The 22683-nt window shown below is 42.6% G+C and overlaps 1 protein-coding gene and 1 long non-coding RNA gene across 7 annotated transcripts in view; one reads left to right on the forward strand and one right to left on the reverse strand.

Annotated features, from left to right (window-relative positions):
- Window positions 1–22683, forward strand: part of ARHGEF3 (Rho guanine nucleotide exchange factor 3) — a 349765-nt gene that overhangs the window by 116708 nt on the left and 210374 nt on the right. For all 6 annotated transcript variants that reach the window (XM_054482009.2, XM_054482014.2, XM_054482010.2 and 3 more), the window contains one exon: window positions 2073–2139. In XM_054482009.2, coding sequence (XP_054337984.1) covers window positions 2073–2139 — 67 coding nt within the window. The remainder of the gene's footprint in view (window positions 1–2072; window positions 2140–22683) is intronic.
- LOC129033439 (uncharacterized) lies at window positions 101–20929 on the reverse strand. The gene is made up of 3 exons (XR_008501584.1): window positions 20792–20929; window positions 20309–20384; window positions 101–375 (listed from the first exon to the last, which is right to left on the reverse strand). It is a non-coding gene; the product is annotated as an uncharacterized LOC129033439 (long non-coding RNA).

A 22683-nucleotide genomic window follows, 5' to 3' on the forward strand; every position in this document is an offset into this window, starting at 1 on the left:
AAGCAATGAATTCCATCAGATAATTAGGAAAGCAAAGCCCAGTTATGACTGAGAGGGAAGGGAGTGGTATCCAGGGAGAAGTATTGTTGAAATCCAAAAATTTTGTTTTAAAACAGACATTTATTTTCAGAAGGACTTAGGCCAACATGTAACTTAATGGAGAAGGGTATGAAACATAAATAACCACCCACATGTTCTCTGTCTTGCGATGTTATTAGCCTGGGTTTTTATTGCTTATGTGTGGGTGAAGAGGAGGGTGAGGCAGGAGGGGGCCTGATTTAAAGGCACATCAGGTGGGAGTTGCCATAGTTTTGATGAGTTGCCCTGGCTCTTCTGTGTCAGCCCTGCATCCTGGGTCGAATGCTGTTCTTGGAGCTAGGTGTTGAGAGAGAAAGGGGGACGGGGTCACCACGCTGACAGCTGGTAAAAACTTAGCAATGACAGAACCAGAGTTAGAGTCCTCATCTCATCTTGACTTAACACAGAGAGTATTATTTCCCCTGTTTTGCATGTAAGAAAACCAAAGCTCAAGAAATTAAGCCTCGTGTTCAGAGTCACAACGCTAATAAACACCATGGGATTTGAGGTCAGGCAACTAAGAACAGAATCCCGATTTCATCTGTGTGATCAGAATCAAGGCACTTAATATCCCTAGGCCTCAGTGTTCTTATCTATAACATGGGTACAATAACGCATCCTAACTTACGGGGCGAGAGTCATGGGATTAACTATGTAAAATATTAGCATATGCTTTTTAAAGTGCTCAGTATTGGTTAGTTGCTGCTATTATTGTACTTACCTTGTATTTTATCTCTCGTATGGTAGAGCCAATCAAGAGTTTTACTCAGGTCTAACATACCACAAAGCCTGTACACTGTTCACTACATGCTTTCTGCCTTGCATTATTGCTGATTACAGCAGAGAGGTCAAGGTAAAAGGGACTATTGTGTAAACAACCTTTTGGGGTTTGTTTGTTTCTGAGATGGAGTCTCGCTCTGTCACCCAGGCTGGAGTGCAGTGGTACAATCTCAGCTCACCGCAACCTCTGCCTCCTGGGTTCAAGCGATTCTCCTGCCTCAGCCTCCTGAGTAGCTGGGATTACAGGTGCCCGCCACCATGCCTGGCTAATTTCTGTATTTTTAGTAGAGATGGGGTTTCACCATGTTGGCCAAGCTGGTCTTGAACTCCTGACCTCAAGTGATCTGCCTGCTTTGGCCTCCCAAAGTGCTGGGATTACAGACGTGAGCCACTGCGCCTAGCCAGCCTTTTGGTACATCAGTGACTAAAGTCCCAGGAAAAATCCAAGGTGGATGCTTTTCAGAGATGCTTTTCAGCAAATATGAAATCTGAATATCCATATTGATAGACATCACATGTTTTAGGGGAGTAATTTATCCATAAAAATATTGAAAAAGGTGTTCCTGTAGTTATATTGGCAGCTACAAAATTTGATTCAATTTGGGAGACGGAAATAAGGTGCTTCTGGTGTGCCTGGAGTCTCTTTGTGCTGGTCTGTCTTGAAGCTGCCTCCACTGCCTCTAAGGAAATTATTCATGTTGAGAGGTTAACAGGTGAGGAAACCAGTTTCAGCTTGTTAGGCAGGGGCTAAATGTCCCATTGATGGTTGCTTTAAAAACCTGGAGCTCAAATGTACCCCTTGTTGGAACTCCCCAGCATGTCTGTGTGACAAGGGAGAGTTCCAGGCTGAGCTGAAGCTATACATCTCCTGATAGTGTCCATGTGGGAATTGCGTCTGTGTGAAAATTCAAGACAAAGATGGGGAGTCTGGTCTGACTTTTTTATTGCATCCAGGTTGCGTGTTAGATTTTATTTTACTTTGTACAGGTGAAGGGCTATTTTAAGGGACTCTGGGACTTTCCTGCTGGGGAACTGAGAAGGAGTTTGGGGTGAATTTGGCTGCTGAAGATTGCAGAGCTGTTGAAAACTCCATCCACCTTGTTTGGGCCATTTCTTGAGGCATCTCTCTTTTTGATAAACCTGCATTTGAAAGCAGTGACTTCCTCTGAATATCCAACCACTGAATAATGAATACATTGTCTTTTCTCTTCTAGGCCTAAACGGCAGCGGCAAAACAACTTTCCCATGTTTCCCTCTCCTAAAGCCTGGAATTTCAGAGGGGTAAGTGTTGCCCTGGGTAGCCCCTGCTGTTAAATGTCCTATTATGGATACATGCTCTGGCCTCTAGAACGGACATTGTCAGGGTTGGTTTTACTAATCAAAGTTTCCATCAAGAGAGCATCTGTGCTTTACCACTTGGGAGAGTCACACTTGAATCAGTGGTTGTGGGTTAAGTAAAAACTCCAAGTGGTGGCCAGGCATGGTAGCTCATGTCTGTAATCCCAGCACTTTGGGAGGCCAATGTGGGATGATCGCTTGAGCCTAGGAGTTTGAGACCAGCCTAGGCAACATGGCGAAGCCCCTACTCTACAAAAAAAATATGAAAATTAGCTGGGCATGGTGGCATGTGCCTGTAGTCCTAGCTACTCAGGAGGCTGAGGTGGGAGGATCACTTGAGCCCCGGAGGCAGAGGTTGTGGTGAGCTGAGATCATGCCACTGCACTCTAGCCTGTGCAACAGAGCAAGACTCTGTCTAAAATTAAAAAAAAAAAAAAAAAAATTCAAGTGGCCCAGTAAGCTTCTGCTGACATTCACCTGCCCTGAGGGTCTTGGGCTTCAGGAAGCATCTTGCGAAGAAGCTGAGAAGTGTCAAGGTTGCTGAGGCAGGCATTGGGGCTGTTTTCTTTGGAACCTGGAGGGAACCAGTGTACAATGAAGGAAAAAAGAAATCAGAAATGTACAGTTTATTAATCTGTAGATTTATGCCTTCACAGGGAGCTTTGTTTTCCAGAAGGAGAAGTCTGTAAGCTTTAAACAGATTTTAGGAATCATAAAATTTGACCAAGCACAAAGCAATCAACCTTGCTTGGGAGATATAGAGGTATAGGAAGGGTCAGATTGAACTTCCTGATGCAAGGTTGTCTTCCTTAGCATAATAGTGATGATAATAATAATAATAATGGCCACAGTGTATGGAGGTCCTGCTGTGTGCTAAAGTGAATTCTAGCACTAACCTCAGGAGCAAAACTTGCATCTGTAGGGAATGCTCTGAGCTCTTTTTCACCTCCAGGCCTTTGCACATGTTCCTTCTGCCTAGAGCACTCTCTTTGCCCAGCACCACACTCCTACACACACTGCTCCTGGCCCACCCACTTCACCCACTGGGTCTCAGCCTTGACATCACCTCCTCTTGGAAGAAGCCCTCATGACCACCCCCTGAATCTGAGTTCCTGAATCTCCTATGTACCCCTGCAGTTTCTTACTATTGTGCTTAGTCCTTACTGAAATTTAAGATTGGAAGACTCAGGCATGAAGAGTGTAGCAACCTTGTCTTTCTCTCTTGTTCGCTACTGTATCTCTGGGCCTAGTACAGTGCCTAGCACATGTATGCTTAATTAATTTGTTAGATGAATGAATGGAATGAATGAATACCTTTCTCGCATCCATCTGATACCAAATACTTTTCTTGCATCCATCCATATGTTACCTTTAGATTGCGTTTCAAGTTCAGGTCTTTAGTCTTTTTAATACTGTTCTGACTGGTTCTATTCACACTTTAAAATCTTGTATAGATCTCAGTCATTTTCTCCAAGTGTCTTATTAAAAATAAATATAGATCATGGAACTATTTTCGTTCAGGTTACAATATGCTTTTTATTGAGTACAAAGAGAAATGTGTTGACTTCTGAAATAGATGTGCATGTCTTACTGAATACAAGTCATGCACTTCCTAAGTCATTTATGGTTTTGTGGGTAGGTTCTCCATTTCTCAAAGTGTATCCAGTTGTGTGATCATAACCATTAAGTAAAAAAAGGCTTGTGTGGTCAGATCTATTTGGGACATACTGAGTGTATTAAACTAAATATGCTCGCTACTGCAGGGCTTCTCAGAGCCTTTGATGTGTTGATGTACGTGGAGACTCCATAAGGAGAATTGGTGGAGTTTGTAGTATTTCCCGAAGTCATTGATCATGAAATCCCTTGTTGACCAAGTAGATTGTATGCACTTTGGAATAGCTGACATTAACAGTCAATTTTGAACTATAGAGAAATTAGATCTCTTGTGAGCAAGTTAGCCTTTTTGAAGGCCTTTGTTTTCAGTGCTTGCCCTATCCATCCTCCCTTCAGTATTGCTCCCCTTCTGCTCCAATAATAGTTATTAGCCAAGGCTTGTGGGTACATGTGGAGTGACCAACCATCCAAGTTTGCCCGGGGACTGTCCTGGGTTGAGCACTGAAAGTCCTGCACATCAGGAAATTCCCTGGAACCAGGCTAACTGGGACAATTGATTACCCCACCTATGGCCATGAGACCTCTTCAACTGTTTTCCCTTGAAAAATGTTCTGTGAATTTTTTAGCACAACTCTGGTTTATAGAACTTGTTACTCAAAGGAACCTGTTAGATACATACTTGGTTTAAGTGACCCTCTGTTTGCCCCATCCTTGCCAAATCTCTCTAACACAACAGTCACATTAATTTGCTGGGCACTGTGGCACACACGTGTAATCTTAGGGACTCAGGAAGATTAGGCAGGATGATTGCTTGAGCCCAGGAGTCTGAGTCTAATCTGGGCAACATAGCAATAAATAAATAAAATAAAAGTAATAATTCACTGCAGGAAAGCAAACAAACAAACAAAAAAACACCAACCCTGCCGCTGGCTGATTGCAACCAAGTAGGTTTCAGAATTCAATGCAATGTTGACTTCAGGTTCAGCCCTCAAGTTCTTAGCTAGCTCACAAGATTTTCCCAAACAGCAAAAGTTGTCAGTTAGGTGATTAGACCATTTGCGATGTTTATCTTGATCTCCTATCCTTGCCTCGATTTCTTCTGGGCCCTGAGGCTTATTGGTAAAATTAGACAAACTGACATCAAGATATACCAGAGGGAGACAGTTCAGGGCCTGGCCAAAGGCCAGATTCCTCCTTGACCAAAACTGATCTCTCTTTGCCTCAGAGTGTATCCACAGTGACATGGTCGGGGATTGGGGAAGGGAACCCAACCAAGTGGAAACACCCTCACTCCCAGCCAGGACACACTTTGTAATTGTCATTATGGTAATTAAAATTGAAGAACGAGAAGGATACAGAATGTCAGGATGAAGACATGTGAGGCATCATCTAGCTGACACATCTTCTGTAATGAAATCTGACTCCCAGGTCTGTTAGGCCAGGATGTGCATGCTGTTCTAGGGCAGGGTATGCTTTTTGTGAACACTCTGCTTTCTTCTTTATTTAGAAAGGAAGGTTTCAGAATCTCCACGCTAGCAAATTTTCCACATTTATATATGTGTCGGAGAAAGCCATTGTATTATAAGCATTTGCAATTTCATTCCTCTTTAGCTTGCAAAGAAAAGGGATCCAGGCCGGGTGCAGTGGCTCATGCCTGTAATCCCAGCACTTTGGGAGGCTGAGGCAGGAGAATCACTTGAGCCCAGGAGTTCAAGACCAGCCTGGGCAACAAAGCACGACCCTGTCTCTGAAAACAGAAACAAACCCCAAAATTAGCTGGGCGTGATGACCTGTTCCTGTAGTCCAAGCTACCAGGGAAGCTGAGGTGGGAGGATCACTTGAGCCCAGGAGTTTAAGCCTGCAGGGAGTGATGGTTGCACCTCTGCACTCCAGCTTGGGCAACAAAGAGAGACCTTGTTTCAAGAAAAAAAAAGAAAAGGAAAAAAAAAAAAAGGATCAGTGTTTGTTCACCAATGTCCTAGGCACTTGTGAATTTAAGGGGATGGGGTGGGGGACGAGGTGATGGTGAGAAACGGTTTGGAAAAGGCAAGAGAAGAAGGAACCACATTGCTCTCGAGGAGAGGTGCAGTGGAAGAAGCTGGTAGGCAAGATCTGGGTGGCTGAGGAGCAGACTTTTTGGGAGAAGAGAGAGAGATTTCAAAATAACTTTAAAGAAAGTCTTGCTGAGTGAGTTGTATTGCACCCCTGTCTTTGTCTTCCCTGGAAACATTCCCTGCAGACCTCCATTAGTCCTCAGACATTAGCAGTTGCATTTGTGTTTTTCCTTTTTTTTTGCTGGAGTGTTTGGCTGTAGAGAGGCTCAGAAAAGGCTATTGACACTCATATTACACATCCCCTCTCCTTATGAAGTGGTTTAGCCCTTTCTCAGATTGTCATCTTCATTAATTGCAGGGTGCATTCTGCCCTTCAGTTCCCATGCTTGTCTAAGGAGACAGAGGCCCTGGGTGTTACCAACCCTCCAAGACTTCCCCACCCTCCTGAGCAAGGTGTGGCACTGTGCCCACCACTTACCAGACCCATAGGTGCTGCAGATGCATTCACCTAGAGAAGCAGAGAGGATGGTCTGGGCTGGAGTGGACATGGAAGGAACAGTAAGAGAAAAGCATCACAGAATGAGAGGAATGAGAAGGCTGAGAGAGGAGGAACCCTGGGGGGTGTCTTGCTGTGAGGCAGCTTCTCCATCAGGTACTCATGCACATCTGCTCCCATCTGGCTGGGGCAGTGCTGAGCTCAGAGTCCAGAATTTCCACCTTTCCTTGTGAAAATACTTGCTGCAGCTCCTCCTGTTGGGGTGGGGTGGAGGCACTGAGGCTCAAGGAAGACACACACCCTAGAGCTGTGAAAGTATCTGGAACACAGCTCCTGCCATTGCCTGTAAGTTAACTAGGAAATGCTTAACCAGGACCTACTGTGAGCAAGGCATTGTTTTAGGTGCCAGAACTGAGGTTTTAATTGAATACAGACCAAATTTCAGAGCCCTTTTTGTCTTGTCTCCTTCTCCAGTGCCTGGTCTTTACTTTTGTCTAGTCCATTTGAGAAGATTTTCTAGACTCTGGGGCTTAGAAGTAACTTTGGACATCGTAGCCCCAACCTTTTAATATTTAGACAAAACGAGACCTTGTATATTAGTCAGGACTCTGGGTTATAAGTGATAGAAACTCAGTTAAAACTAGCTCAAGTATAAAGGGAATTGGTTGCTCATGTGACTGAGGGAAACTGAGGTGGGTAAGCTTCAGGCACAGCTGTTTCCAGGTGTATTCCTTTTCTCAGCTTTGCCACTCTCTTGGTTTGTCTTCTCCTACTGCAGATGGATGTTTTTGAAGGAACAGGGTGACCATAAATGGCCACACATTTCCAGAGGCAAGAGAGATTTGCTTCCAGGATCCACATGTGAAATCCCAGTGTAGGACTCTGATTGTCTGGGCTTGGGTCACATAGCTATGCCTCGGCCAATCGCTATGGTCAAGAAGATGGTGTACCGTGATTAGACAGGCCTTGGTCACGTGCGTCCCTCCATAGTCAGGGAGCCAGGTGGACAGGGCTCTGTAACTGGTAGCTCCATTGGAGCCACTTGAGGTGGGAAGGGGCAGCTGCTCAAAGAAAGAGTTTGGTGTTGTTACCAAAAGGGAGTCTGGTTCCTGGACAGCCAGAAAATGATGGAGCCCACTCCTAAGGGTCACTCACAGTGGAAAGATCAGGACTAGAACCTTGTCTTTTGACAAGAGGTCCTGAACCTTCTCCACACTACCTTGACCCATTCCATTCTCCGTGTATAGAAGGAAGTTGCCAAAACCTCATTGTAGCCAAATGTTTCTTGAAGGTCAGATGGAGAGTTGCTCTGAAATTCACAACTCAGTAAAGTGACAGAGTCTCTAATGCTCACAACACACCAGGCCAGGTCAGTATGTATTGTGGCTTTACCATCTCTACACTGCAAAAGAAGCCAGCAAGCCTTTCACTTCTCTTGTAGCCTCAGTTTGTGCATTTACTTTTGTTGATGCATGTCAACAAAATGTCAGCCCCAGGCCAGGCTGTGGCAGTCCTGCATGGTAGTTAGTATCTATTCCCAGTCCAAAGATGGGGAAACTGAGCCCCACCCCTGCTATTTGCCTAAAGTACAGGTGTAGTAATTGGCAGAGTCAGCATTTGAATGCAGGACTTTCTGTTCCCAGGCCATTAGAGTATATTACCTCTTTAAAACAAGGCTGATGACACATACCTTGTCCCCAAAGGAAGTTAGACGTGAAGAACTTTTTAAAAGATCTTTTTAACCTTTTCATCACCCAGAATCCCTTTTGATTTCCTTCTACTCTCTTCGACTTTATTTTAAACCTTTTAATCTTCCCTACTAGATGTATGAAAAAATGATTTGTTACCCCAATTTTGTAATGGTAATTACTAAAACAATAGCAATAACTTCATTTATCCCAGGTATCTAACCCCTGGCATTCACTTACATTTTATGTGGCACTGTGTTGAGCACTTTATGCATATATTACTTCTCAGAAAAATCTTAAGAGGTGGGTATAGTTTCAGCCTCATCTTCATTTTATAAATGAGAAAATACAGTACCTTAATATTCTATTGCTGAGTAACAAATTATTATAAATTTAGCAGCTTAAACAGCAGTCATTCATTAGGTTGGAGTTCTGTGGATTAGAAGTTAGGGCATGGTGTAAGTGAGTTCTCTGCCCAAGATCTCGTGAGACTGAAATCAAGCTGTCAGTGAGGGCTAGAGTTTCATCTGAGGCCTGGGGTCTTCTTCCAAGTTCATTTGGGCTGTTGGAAGAATTCAGTTCCTTGTGGTTGTCAGGAGGTTCTCATTTCCTTGCTGGCTGTCAGCTTGGGGTCGCTGTCAGAGAGCTTACCATGTCATCTTCAAAGTCAGCAATGGAGAATCTCCCTCACACCACATCCATTCATGCTTCAGATCTCTCTGACTTGAGGAAGAGCCAAATTCCTTTTAAGGGCTCATTAGACTAAATTAGGCCCACTCAGATAATCTCTCTCTTGATGATCTAAAAGCCAATGATTAGTTACCCAATCATGGGGGTGATATCCCACGACATTTCTAGGTTCTGTTTGCACCCAAGGGGAGAGGATTATACAAGGTGTATACACTAGAGGATGGGAATCTTGGGGACCATCTTAGAATTTTGCCTACCACACAGAGGTTTAGAGAAGGGAATAACTTGCCCAGAGTCACACAACAGGTAAGTGGTGAAGCTAGGATTCGAACCTGACCTCACCTCATTCCAAAGCACATGTTCTTGGCCAGCATCTGTTTGGAACTTTTCTTTAGTATGAAATTATTTGCAAGTGGAGAGAATATTTGCAATATTCACCTCAGGACTCCTGGAAAACAGTAACACAAATTTGAAAATCTGATAGGAAAACAGTTAATGGATCAGAATAGGCAGCATAGTAGAGAAAATACATATGACCAGTAATCCGAGTCAAATTGTGCATTCTAACTAATAATTTACAAATATTTTTAAACTATGAAAGTGCAGGCACACCTCAGAGACATTGCTGGTTCAGTTCCAGACCACCTCAATAAAGTCAATAGTGCAATAAAGTGAGTTACATGAACGTTTTGGTTTCCCAGTGCATATAAAAGTTATGTTTACACTATACTGTAGTCTATTAAGTGTGTAATAGCATTATGTCTAAAATATATATATATATATATACCTTAATTTAAAAATACTTCAATGCAAAAAATGCTAATGATCATCTGAGGCTTCAGCAAGTTGTAATCATTTTGCTAGAGAAGAGTCTTGCCTCAATGATGATGGCTGCTGATGGATCAGGGTGGTGGTCACTGAAGGCTGGGGTGGCTGTGGCAATTTCTTTCTTTTTTTTTCTTTCCTTTCTTTTTTTTTTTATGATACTTTAAGTTTTAGGGTACATGTGCACAACATGCAGGTTAGTTACATATGTATACATGTGCCATGTTGGTGTGCTGCACCCATTAACTCGTCATTTAACATTAGGTATATCTCCTAATGCTATCCCTCCCCCCTCCCCCCACCCCACAACAGGCCCCAGTGTGTGATGTTCCCCTTCCTGTGTCTATGTGTTCTCATTGTTCAATTCCCACCTATGAGTGAGAACATGCGGTGTTTGGTTTTTTGTCCTTGCAACAGTTTGCTGAGAATGATGGTTTCCAGCTTCATCCATGTCCCTACAAAGGACATGAACTCATCATTTTTTATGGCTGCATAGTATTACATGGTGTATATGTGCCACATTTTCTTAATCCAATCTATCATTGTTGGACATGTGGGTTGGTTCCAAGTCTTTGCTATTGTGAATAGTGCCGCAGTAAACATATGTGTGCATGTGTCTTTATAGCAGCATGATTTATAATCCTTTGGGTATATACCCAGTAACGGGATTGCTGGGTCAAATGGTATTTCTAGTTCTAGATCCCTGAGGAATTGCCACACTGACTTCCACAATGGTTGAACTAGTTTACAGTCCCACCAACAGTGTAAAAGTGTTCCTATTTCTCCACATCCTCTCCAGCACCTGTTGTTTCCTGACTTTTTAATGATTTCCATTCTAACTGGTGTGAGATGGTATCTCATTGTGGTTTTGATTTGCATTTCTCTGATGGCCAGTGATGATGAGCATTTTTCATGTGTCTTTTGGCTGCATAAATATCTTCTTTTGAGAAGTGTCTGTTCATATCCTTTCCCACTTTTTGATGGGGTTTTTTTTTTTTTTTCTTGTAAATTTGTTTGAGTTCATTGTAGATTCTGGATATTAGCCTTTTGTCAGATGAGTAGATTGCAAAAATTTTCTCCCATTTTGTAGTTTGCCTGTTCACTCTGATGGTAGTTTCTTTTGCTGTGCAGAAGCTCTTTAATTAGATCCCATTTGTCAATTTTGGCTTTTGTTGCCATTGCTTTTGGTGTTTTAGACATGAAGTCGTTGCCCATGCCTATGCCCTGAATGGTATTGCCTAGGTTTTCTTCTAGGGTTTTTATAGTTTTAGGTCTAACATTTAAGTCTTTAATCCATCTTGAATTAATTTTTGTATAAGGTGTAAGGAAGGGATCCAGTTTCAGCTTTCTACATATGGTTAGCCAGTTTTCCCAGCACCATTTATTAAATAGGGAATCCTTTCACCATTTCTTGTTTTTGTCAAAGATCAGATGGTTGTAGATATGTGGCATTATTTCTGAGGGCTCTGTTCTGTTCCATTGGTCTATATCTCTGTTTTGGTACCAGTACCATGCTGTTTTGGTTACTGTAGCCTTGTAGTATAGTTTGAAGTTAGGTAGCGTGATGCCTCTGGCTTTGTTCTTTTGGCTTAGGATTGACTTGGCGATACGGGCTCTTTTTTGGTTCCATATGAACTTTAAAGTAGTTTTTTCCAATTCTGTGAAGAAAGTCATTGGTAGCTTGATGGGGATGGCATTGAATCTATAAATTACCTTGGGCAGTATGGCCATTTTCACAATATTGATTCTTCCTACCCATGAGCATGGAATGTTCTTCCATTTGTTTGTATCCTCTTTTATTTCATTGAGCAGTGGTTTGTAGTTCTCCTTGAAGAGTTCCTTCACGTCCCTTGTAAGTTGGATTCCTAGGTATTTTATTTTCTTTGAAGCAATTATGAATGGGAGTTCACTCATGATTTGGCTCTCTGTTTGTCTGTTATTGGTGTATAAGAATGCTTGTGATTTTTGCACATTGATTTTGTATCCTGAGACTTTGCTGAAGTTGCCTATCAGCTTAAGGAGATTTTGGGCTGAGACAATGGGGTTTTCTAGATATACAATCATGTCGTCTGCAAACAGGGACAATTTGACTTCCTCTTTTCCTAATTGAACACCCTTTATTTCCTTCTTCTGCCTGATTGCCCTGGCCAGAACTTCCAACACTATGTTGAATAGGAGTGGTGAGAGAGGGCATCCCTGTCTTGTGCCAGTTTTCAAAGGGAGTGCTTCCAGTTTTTGCCCATTCAGTATGATATTGGCTGTGGGTTTGTCATAGATAGCTCTTATTATTTTGAGATACATCCCATCAATACCTAATTTATTGAGAGTTTTTATCATGAAGCGTTGTTGAATTTTGTCAAAGGCCTTTTCTGCATCTATTGAGATAATCATATGGTTTTTGTCTTTGGTTCTGTTTATATGCTGGATTACGTTTATTGATTTGCGTATGTTGAACCAGCCTTGCATCCCAGGGATGAAGCCCACTTGATCATGGGGGATAAGCTTTGTGATGTGCTGCTGGATTCAGTTTGCCAGTATTTTATTGAGGATTTTTGCATTGATGTTCATCAGGGATATTGGTCTAAAATTCTCTTTTTCTTGAGTCTCTGCCAGGCTTTGGTATCAGGATGATGCTGGCCTCATAAAATGAGTTAGGGAGGATTCCCTCTTTTTCTATTGATTGGAATAGTTTCAGAAGGAATGGTACCAGTTCCTCCTTGTACCTCTGGTAGAATTTGGCTGTGAATCCATCTGGTCCTGGACTTTTTTTGGTTGGTAAGCTATTAATTATTGCCTCAGTTTCAGAGCCTGTTATTGGTCTATTCAGAGATTCAATTTCTTCCTGGTTTAGTCTTGGGAGGGTGTATGTGTCGAGGAATTTATCCATTTCTTCTTGATTTTCTAGTTTATTTGTGTAGAGGTGTTTATAGTATTCTCTGATGGTAGTTTGTATTTCTGTGGGATTGGTGGTGATATCCCCTTTATCATTTTTTATTGCGTCTATTTGATTCTTCTCTCTTTTCTTCTTTATTAGTCTTCTAGCGGTCTATCAATTTTGTTGATCTTTTCAAAAAACCAGCTCCTGGATTCATTGATTTTTTGAAGGGTTTTTTGTGTCTCTATTTCCTTCAGTTCTGCTCTGATCTTAGTTATTTCTTGCCTTCTGCTAGCTTTTGAATGTGTTTGCTCTTGCTTTTCTAGCTCTTTTAATTGTGATGTCAGGGTGTCAATTTTAGATCTTTCCTGCTTTCTTTTGTGGGCATTTAGTGCTATAAATTTCCCTCTACACACTGCTTTGAATGTGTCCCAGAGATTCTGGTATGTTGTGTCTTTGTTCTCGTTGGTTTCAAAGAACATCTTTATTTCTGCCTTCATTTCGTTATGTACCCAGTAGTCATTCAGGAGCAGGTTATTCAGTTTCCATGTAGTTGAGCGGTTTTGAGTGAGTTTCTTAATCCTGAGTTCTAGTTTGATTGCTCTGTGGTCTGAGAGACAGTTTGTTATAATTTCTATTCTTTTACATTTGCTGAGGAGAGCTTTACTTCCAACTATGTGGTCAATTTTGGAATAAGTGCGGTGTGGTGCTGAGAAGAATGTATATTCTGTTGATTTGGGGTAGAGAGTTCTGTAAATGTCTATTAGGTCCGCTTGGTGCAGAGCTGAGTTCAATTCCTGGGTATCCTTGTTAACTTTCTGTCTCGTTGATCTGTCTAATTTTGACAGTGGGGTGTTAAAGTCTCCCATTATTATTGTGTCGGAGTCTAAGTCTCTTTGTAGGTCTCTAAGGACTTGCTTTATGAATCTGGGTGCTCCTGTATTGGGTGCATATTTATTTAGGATAGTTAGCTCTTCTTATTGAATTGATCCCTTTACCAGTATGTAATGGCCTTCTTTGTCTCTTTTGATCTTTGTTGGTTTAAAGTCTGTTTTATCAGAGACTAGGATTGCAACCCCTGCCTTTTTTTGTTTTCCATTTGCTTGGTAGATCTTCCTCCATCCTTTTATTTTGAGCCTATGTGTGTCTCTGCACATGAGATGGGTCTCCTGAATACAGCACACTGATGGGTCTTGACTCTTTATCCAATTTGCCAGTCTGTGTCTTTTAATTGGAGCATTTTGCCCATTTACATTTAAGGATAATATTGTTATGTGTGAATTTGAGCCTGTCATTATGATGTTAGCTGGTTATTTTGCTCGTTAGTTGATGCAGTTTCTTCCTAGCCTCAATGGTCTTTACAATTTGGCATGTTTTTGCAGTGGCTGGTACCGGTTTTTCCTTTCCATGTTTAGTGCTTCCTTCAGGAGCTCTTTTAGGGCAGGCCTGCCGGTGACAAAATCTCTCAGCATTTGCTTGTCTGTAAAGGTTTTTATTTCTCCTTCACTTCTGAAGCTTAGTTTGGCTGGATATGAAATTCTGGGTTGAAAATTCTTTTCTTTAAGAATGTTGAATATTGGCCCCCAGTCTCTTCTGGCTTGTAGAGTTTCTGCCAAGAGATCAGCTGTTAGTCTGATGGGCTTCCCTTTGTGGGTAACCCGACCTTTCGCTCTGGCTGCCCTTAACATTTTTTCCTTCATTTCAACTTTGGTGAATCTGACAATTATGTGTCTTGGAGTTGCACTTCTCGAGGATTATCTTTGTGGCGTTCTCTGTATTTCCTGAATGTGAATGTTGGCCTGTCTTGCTAGATTGGGGAAGTTCTCCTGGATAATATCCTGCAGAGTGTTTTCCAACTTGGTTCCATTCTCCCCGTCACCTTCAGGTACACCAACCAGACGTAGAATTGGTCTTTTCACATAGTCCCATATTTCTTGGAGGCTTTGTTCGTTTCTTTTTATTCTTTTTTCTCTAACCTTCTCTTCTCACTTCATTTCATTCATTTGATCTTCCATCACTGATACCCTTTCTTCCAGTTGATCGAATCGGCTACTGAGGCTAGTGCATTCGTCACATAGTTCTCATGCCTTTGTTTTCAGCTCCATCAGGTCTTTTAAGGACTTCTCTGCATTGGTTATTCTAGTTAGCCATTTGTCTAATTTTTTTTCAAGGTTTTTAACTTCTTTGCCATGGGTTCGAACTTCCTCCTTTAGCTTGGAGTAGTTTGATCTTCTGAAGCCTTCTTCTCTCAACTCATCAAAGTCATTCTCCGTTCAGCTTTGTTCCGTTGCTGGTGAGGAGCTACGTTCCTTTGGAGGAGGAGAGGCACTCTGATTTTTAGAGTTTCCAGATTTTCTGCTCTGTTTTTTCCCCATCTTTGTGGTTTTATCTATCTTTGGTCTTTGATGATGGTGACGTACAGATGGGGTTTTGGTGTGGATGTCCTTTCTGTTTGTTAGTTTTGCTTCTATCAGTCAGGACCCTCAGCTGCGGGTCTGTTGGAGTTTGCTGGAGTTCCACCCCAGACCCTGTTTGCCTGGGTATCAGCAGCGGAGGCTGCAGAACAGCAGATATTGGTGAGCAGCAAATGTTGCTGCCTGATCATTCCTCTGGAAGTTTTGTCTCAGAAGAGTACCCGGCCGTATGAGGTGTCAGTCTGCCCATACTGGGGGGTGCCTCCCAGTTAGGCTACTCGGGAGTCAGGGACCCACTTGAGGAGGCAGTCTGTCCGTTCTCAGATCTCCAGCTGCATGCTGGGAGAACCACTACTCTCTTCAAAGCTGTCAGACAGGGACATTTAAGTCTGCAGATGTTTCTGCTGCCTTTTGTTTGGCTATGCCCTGCCCCGAGAGGTGGAGTCTACAGAGGCAGGCAGGCCTCCTTGAGCTGCGGTGGGTTCCACCCAGTTCGAGCTTCCCGGCCACTTTGTTTACCTACTCAAGCCTCAGCAATGGCAGGCGCCCCTCCCCCAGCCTCGCTGCTGCCTTGCAGTTTGATCTCAGACTGCTGTGCTAGCAGTGAGCGAGGCTCTGAGGGAGTAGGACCCTCCAAGCCAGGCACGGGATATAATCTCCTGGTGTGCCATTTGCTAAGACCATTAGAAAAGTGCAGTATTAGGGTGGGAGTGACCCAGTTTTCCAGGTGCCATCTGTCACCCCTTTCTTTGACTAGGAAAGGGAATTCCCTGACCCCTTGCACTTCCTGGGTGAGGCAATGCCTCACCCTGCTTTGGCTCACGCATGGTGCACTGCACCCACTGTCCTGCACCCACTTTCTGACACTCCCCAGTGAGACGAACCCGGTACCTCAGTTGGAAATGCAGAAATCGCCCGTTTTCTGCGTCACTCACGCTGGGAGCTGTAGACTGGAGCTGTTCCTATTCGGCCATCTTGGCTCCACCCCTGGCAATTTCTTAAAATAAGGTAACAATGACATTTGCTGCATTGATTGACTCTTTCCTTTCATGAAAGATTTCCTATAGAATATGATGCATTTAACCCATAGGAGAACTTCCAAAATTGCAGTCAGTCCTTTCAGATGCTGCTGCTTGCTTTATCAGTTCAGTTTATGGAATATCCTAAATCCTTTGTTATCATTTCAAGAATGTTCACAGCATCTTTGCCACAAGTAGATTCTATCTCAAGAAATTACTTTTTGGCTGAGCGTGGTGGCTCACATCTGTAATTCCAGCACTTTGGGAGGCTGAGGTGGGTGGATCACTTGAGGTCAGGAGTTCAAGGCCAGCCTGGCCAACATGGTGAAACCCCGTCTCTATTAAAAATACAAAAATTAGCTGGACATGGTGGTGCAGGCGCCTGTCGTCCCAGCTACTTGGGAGGCTGAGGCAGGGGAATTGCTTGTACCCGGGAGGCAGAGGTTGCAGTGTGCTGAGATAGCACCACTGCATTCCAGCCTGAGCGAAAAAGTAAGACTTTGTCTCACAAACAAACAAAAAAAAGAAACCACTTTCTTTGCTCATCCATAAGAAGCGACTCCTCATCCATTCAAGCTTTATCATGAGATTACAGCAATTCAGTCACATTTTGAGGCTCTACTTCTAATTCTAATTCTCTTGCTATTTTCACCACATCTGCAGTGACTTCCAACACGGAATTCTTAAACCCCTCAATGTCATGCATGAGGGTTGGAATCAGCTTCTTCCAAAGTCCTATTAATGTTGGAATTTTGACCTCTGCCCATGAATCATGAGTGTTCTTAATGGCATCTAGAATGGTGAATCCTTTGCAGAAGATTTTCAATTTACTTTGCCCACAGCCACCAGAGGAAACACTGTCTATGGCAGCTATGGCCTTAAGAGATGTTTTTGTTTTGTTTTGTTTTTGTTTTTGTTTTTTGTTTAGAGACGGAATCTCACTCTGTCATCCATGCTGGAGTGCAGTGGAGTGATCTTGGCTCCCTGCAACCTCCACCTTTCAGGTTCAAGCAATTCTGCCTCAGCCGCCTGAGAAGCTGGAATTATAGGTGCCCGCCATCATGCCTGGCTAATTTTAGTACTTTTAGTAGAGATGGGGTTTCGCCATGTGGCCAGGCTGGTCTCGAACTTCTGACCTCAAGTGATCCACCTGCCTCAGCCTTCCAAAGAGATTTTTTTTTTTTTGAGTTGGAGTCTCTCTTTGTCACCCAGGCTGGAGTGCAATAGCGCAATCCTGGCTCACTGCACCTCCGCCTCCCCGGTTCAAGTGATTCTCCTGCCTCAGCCTCCCGAGTAGCTGGGATTACAGGCACCCACCACCACACCTGGCTAATGTTTGTATTTTTAGTAGAGATGGGATTTTACCGTGTTGGTCAGGCTAGTCTTGAACTCCTGACCTCAAGTGATTTGCCTGCCTTGTACTCCCAAAGTGCTGGGATTACAGTCGTGAACCACCATGCCTGACCTAAAGAGATGTTATTTTTTAAATAACAAACTTGAGAGTCAAAATGATTCCTCTATCCATAGGCTGCAGAATTGATGTTGAGTTAGCAGGCATGAAAACAGCATTAATCTCCTTGTAGAGCTCTATCGAAGCTCTTGGGTGACCAGATGCATTGTCAGTGAGCAGTAATATTTTAAAAGGAATCTTTTTTCTGAGCAGTAAGTCTCAAGAGTGGGCTTAAAATATTCAGTAAATCATCCTGCAAACAGATGTGCTGCCATCCAGGCTTTGTTGTTCCCTTTATAGAGCACAGGCAAAGTGGATTTAGCATCATTCTTAAGAGCCCTGGGATTTTCAGAATGGTCAATGAACATTGGCTTCAACTTAAAGTCACCAACTGCCTTAGCTCCTAATAAGAAAGTCATTCTGTCCTTTGAAGCATTGAAGCCAAACATTGACTTCTCTCTAGTTAGGAAAGCTCTAGCTGGCATCTTCTTCCAAGATAAGGCTTTTTCATCTACATTGAAAATCTGTTGTTTAATGTCACCGCCTTTGTCGATTATCATAGCCAGATCTTCTGGATAGCTTGCTGCAGCTTCTACATCAGGACTTGCTGCTTCATCTTGCACTTTTATGTTATGAAGATAGCTTCTTTCCTTAAACCTCATGAACTAACCAACCTCTGTTAGCTTCAAACTTTTCTTCTGCAGCTTCCTCTCACCTTCATAGAATTGAAGAGAGTTAGGGCCTTGCTCTGGATTAGGCTTTGGCTTAGAGGAATGTTGTGGCTGGTTTGATCTTTTATCCACACCACTCAAACTTTCTCCCTATTAGCCATAAGGCTGTTTTGCTTTCTTATCTTTTTATGTGTTCACTGGAGTAGCACTTTCAGTTTCCTTCAAGAACTTTTCCTTTGCATTTACAGCTTGGATGTTGGGTACAAAAGGCCTAACTTTCAGCCTGCCTCAACTTTGGACATGCCTTCCTCACTAAGCTTAATCATTTCTAGCTTTTGACTTAAAGTGAGAGATAGGCAACTTCTTCCTTTCACTTTAACACTTAGAGACCATTCTAGGGTTATTGAATGGCCTAACTTCAATATTAGTGTGTGTCAGGGAATAGGGAGGCCTGCGGAGAGGGAGAGAGATGGGATGGTTGGTTGATAGAGCAGTCAGAACACACACATTTATTGATTAAGCTCACCATCTTATATGAGGATGGTTCATGGCACCCCAAAACAATTACAATAGTAATATCAAAGATGACTGATCAGAGATCACCATAACAGATATGTAATAATGAAAAAGTTTGAACTATTGAATTTTGAGTGAACAAAATGTGATGTAGAGATGCAAATTGAGCACATACTGTTGGAAAAAATGGCACTGATAGACTTGCTCAGTGCAGGTTTACCACAAACCTTCAGTTTGTGGTACCTGCAAAGTGCAATAAAGCAAAGTGCAATAAAATGAGAGATCCCTATAATAAAAACAATAGCAATAATAATGTATTTCATTTGTTAGCCTTTGGAATGTGCTAGCTACTGTTCCTAGCACTTTGCAAGTAACCACATTCCCCTACAGCACTATTTAGTCAATATTATTATTATCCTCAGTTTTCAAATGGGAAAACTTCTACCAGAATCATCCCCAAAGACCCACAGCAATCAAGTAGTGGATGTAGCTTTTGAACCCAGTCAGTCTGGTTTCAGAGCCTGTGTTCTCAACAATGTGATGATTGTAACAAGTGCAATTGGTGCAGAGGCATATAATGTAAAGCATATATTTATAGGATTTAAACCATAACTAAAGAAAAGCACATTAAAACCATAAAAACTAAAGTGATCCCTTCTTATGGAAAAAAATATATTAATATATACTTAGAAAAAAGTCTCGTCGCTGTTGAACAACAATATGGAGTAGACAAAGTCCCAGGGAACTGTTGTTGTTAGTTACATATTTTTTATAAAGTCTGAATTTTTTAAAGAGAGTGTGTATTGCCTTATAATTAGCAAAACAATAAACTTAGAATAATTAAAAAAGAACTCCTTCCACAATCACAATCTTCCACAAGCAACAGGAGGCTTATATTAAAAGTTTCAGGTCTTAGAACACATAGGGGTGTTTCATTGAACATGTGCTGTGGGCCGGGCATCGTGGCTCATGCCTGTAATCCCAGCACTTTGGGAGGCCGAGGCAGGTGGATCACTTGAGGTCAGGAGTTTGAGACCAGCCTGGCCAACATGGCAAAACCTGTCTCTACTAAAAATACAAAAATTAGCCAGATGTGTTGGCACACTCCTAGGACCCCAGCTACTTGGGAGCCTGAGGCAGGAGAATTGCTTGAACCCAGGAGGCGGAGGTTACAGTGAGCCAAGATCATGCCACTGCACTCCAGCCTATGCGATAGAGCAAGACTCTGCCTCAAAAACAGAACATGTGCTGTGGCTAAGCCGCTGGGGACTGATGAAATCTGGGTGCACAGAAGGGGCTGGCACATGCTGTGCTGTGCTCTGCAGTACTTCAAGATGTTTGCCCCCACCTCCTCTCCCAGTCCTCCCCACCTCCCTGAGAGTCAATCTAGAGGCTACTTCCATGCGCCCTTGGGGTTAGCAGTTTTATTGGTCAGCCCAGAGTCTGAGTTTGGTGGACAGTGCTTGGCAGCCATAACAAATGCTTAGATGGTGAAAAGGCATGTGCTTTGGAGTCAGAATGCCAGATTGGGGGCTTCAGACACATTTTAGAACATCAGGTCTCTTATCTGCAAAATAGGTATGGACAATAATGCCATTTTCTGAAAACCAGAGACTTAGTAATTATGTGTGTAAAGTGACCTGAAGAATGTCTCTCATGTAGGTAAGCGCAGAAAATATTAGCTCCATATAACTAGGGTTCCTTTATTCCCGAGATGACTGCTTTCTAAAGATAAGTACTTAACAGATGCTTTTTTTTTTAATGTGAGCTGCCCCCTCATAAAGGCAAAAGCGACCATACCTGGGTTTCCATTTAGTCCTGCTTGTCTCATTTCCCTTCAGGCAGTAGAGAAGCCAGGCTGTATAGATCCTGACACCTGTGAGGGAAAGCTCACGTCATCTTCAACCTGCTGACACCAAAAATATGCCAGGAACATTGGAGCTCATTCTTAGATTCAAAGCCGTTTCTTTTTCTGGCCATATGTGAGGTCTGTGGGAGTTAACAGGAGGCTTGTGTGCCAGTTGAGCAGATTTGCATTTTTCAGTTTCTAGATGCCTGTTTATTTTATATAGTTATCATTTTGATTAGTCCTTGCTTAGTCCCTTTTTAGTTCCAGAGTTATGCAGGGTAAAATATGCTTTTACTTTGGCCTTCTGGGTTAATTAGGAAATCCTAGTTGCAAGTGACAGGAACTCAACTCAAATTAGCTTAAGCAAGGAGAGTTTTTAAAGATACAGGGGTATGGGAAGTATTTTGTGGAATGCAGTGGAGGCTCAGAAGTACCTGGAACCAGGCACTGGAAGCCCATGAGGATTCCTGACTCCTCTCTGCTGTTAGCACATTTGCTTGGCCAACTGACATTTTCCATTTCTCAATACAGTTGAAATGCAGCCATCTACAGAGAGACAGCCTTCTCTCTCTCAGAGCCAGAATTACTAGGGAGGGATTCTGATTGGTCCAACTTGGATCAAGTGGATACTCTTGGACCAATCAGCAGTGGCCAGGGAGTGGGATTATGCTGTACCACCATGGTGACTCCTATGGTAACCATAGTAACAATGGAGGAGAAGGGGCAGTTTCTAGAAGGAGAAGGAGGCACTGGAGCAGATACAAATAATTCCTGCCTACAAAATTCTTCCCCATCTCTCCTCCTATCATAAAAGGTAATCATCCTGATTCCATTTTTTCCTGTCTGACTCCATGTGGGCAAAACTCCTAACTCCTCTTCTTTCATCTTTGGTTAGAAGCAGTCCATTTAGTTATTGATTTTTTTTCAACCCGGACAATCTCTTCTGGGAGCAAGAACAGCCTGTTTGGCAAGCTATTCAGCAAGACATAAAACATAATAGTCCTCAGGATGAGTCAAAATAATAGCAGGTCCTAGAAAATTGTGTTCTGAAATGGCTTAAGGCCATTTCTAGACTGTTGGGAAGTATTGGAGTTCAGTCAGGGGTTTTAAACAGAAGGTGGTCCAAGAATCAGTCTCAGTATTGTTTTGTGGTTAGTCGTATTGATGACTGTTCATGGAAATTTTTATTTTTAATTTTAATCAAATGTAGCCTTTATTACACACACAAAAATGTCATGGTAGTGATCTTGCTACCTCCAAAAGAGCCTTATGTATTTGAAAGCATGAGAGGAGATGGTGATGTGGAGAACTGAGGGAACATACCTATTTAGAAAATCCTCCTTTTCTGAAGCCAAAACTTCCCTTTCTTTCCTCCATGTTAGGTTTATTTTCTCTTTCTGCCTGTGTCTGAATCTGGGAATGGGAATTGAAGCCTCTTGCATGGAGGTTGGTAAAAGTCCTGTTATTGGATTTTCTTCTCTGTCATCAACTTCTTCCTCTTCACAGTGAGTTTGACCCACTGAATAGACTGGACGAGATTGGATTGTGGCTCTAATACCACCCCCCTTTAAATGCCCAAATCATACTTCCCGTTAAATCAATTGAAAGACACAGCTAGAAGCAAGGGGAAAATGATGGGATCCATTAACACACTTCACAGAGAGTGCAGGCAGGATGGAAGGACCACACTACCTGAGTCCTGGGCTTCGCAATGTCCATATGTCCTATCTCTCTGTACAGTGTCAGCTTTCACCACTGATAATGCAGCTACAAGGACCAGAGTTGAACTTCAAGCAAGAGACTCACAGACAAAGGCACCCTGGGCCAGTGGCACACACTAGCTTTATCAAAGAGACTCAGGGACAAGTATGCCTGGTCTGTACTGCAGCTTGCCAATTAGCTGGATGAACAGCTGGCTAATTTCTGTTTTATCTCTTGGGCAGAAGACACATGAGGCTAGAATAGGTATCTTCAATGGGGAGCCGAGCTAAGGCCTCATGTATGTTACGTGCTCATGTGTTATTAGTGCCTCTGTATATTTAGTGCCTTGTAAGTCTCATGCATATTTAGTGTAACCAGATGCCTCATGAGTATTAGGTATCTTTTGCTCCTTCCATCCCTTCTTGTCTATGTTAGGTGCACACATTTGAGTTACTAACCACTTAATAGAAGTAACATCACTTAAAATATATTCTATTATCGAAGATGAATAAGTCTTACAAACTTATTCTTCCTCCATAATTGAAATTAGTGGTCTCTAAAAACTAATAATCATTAATCTTGATTGCATGGGGCCCATTTTAAAATGGGCTGCCCTATATAAATG

Source organism: Pongo pygmaeus, chromosome 2 (genome assembly GCF_028885625.2).
Source record: "Pongo pygmaeus isolate AG05252 chromosome 2, NHGRI_mPonPyg2-v2.0_pri, whole genome shotgun sequence".
Lineage (NCBI taxonomy): Eukaryota > Metazoa > Chordata > Mammalia > Primates > Hominidae > Pongo > Pongo pygmaeus.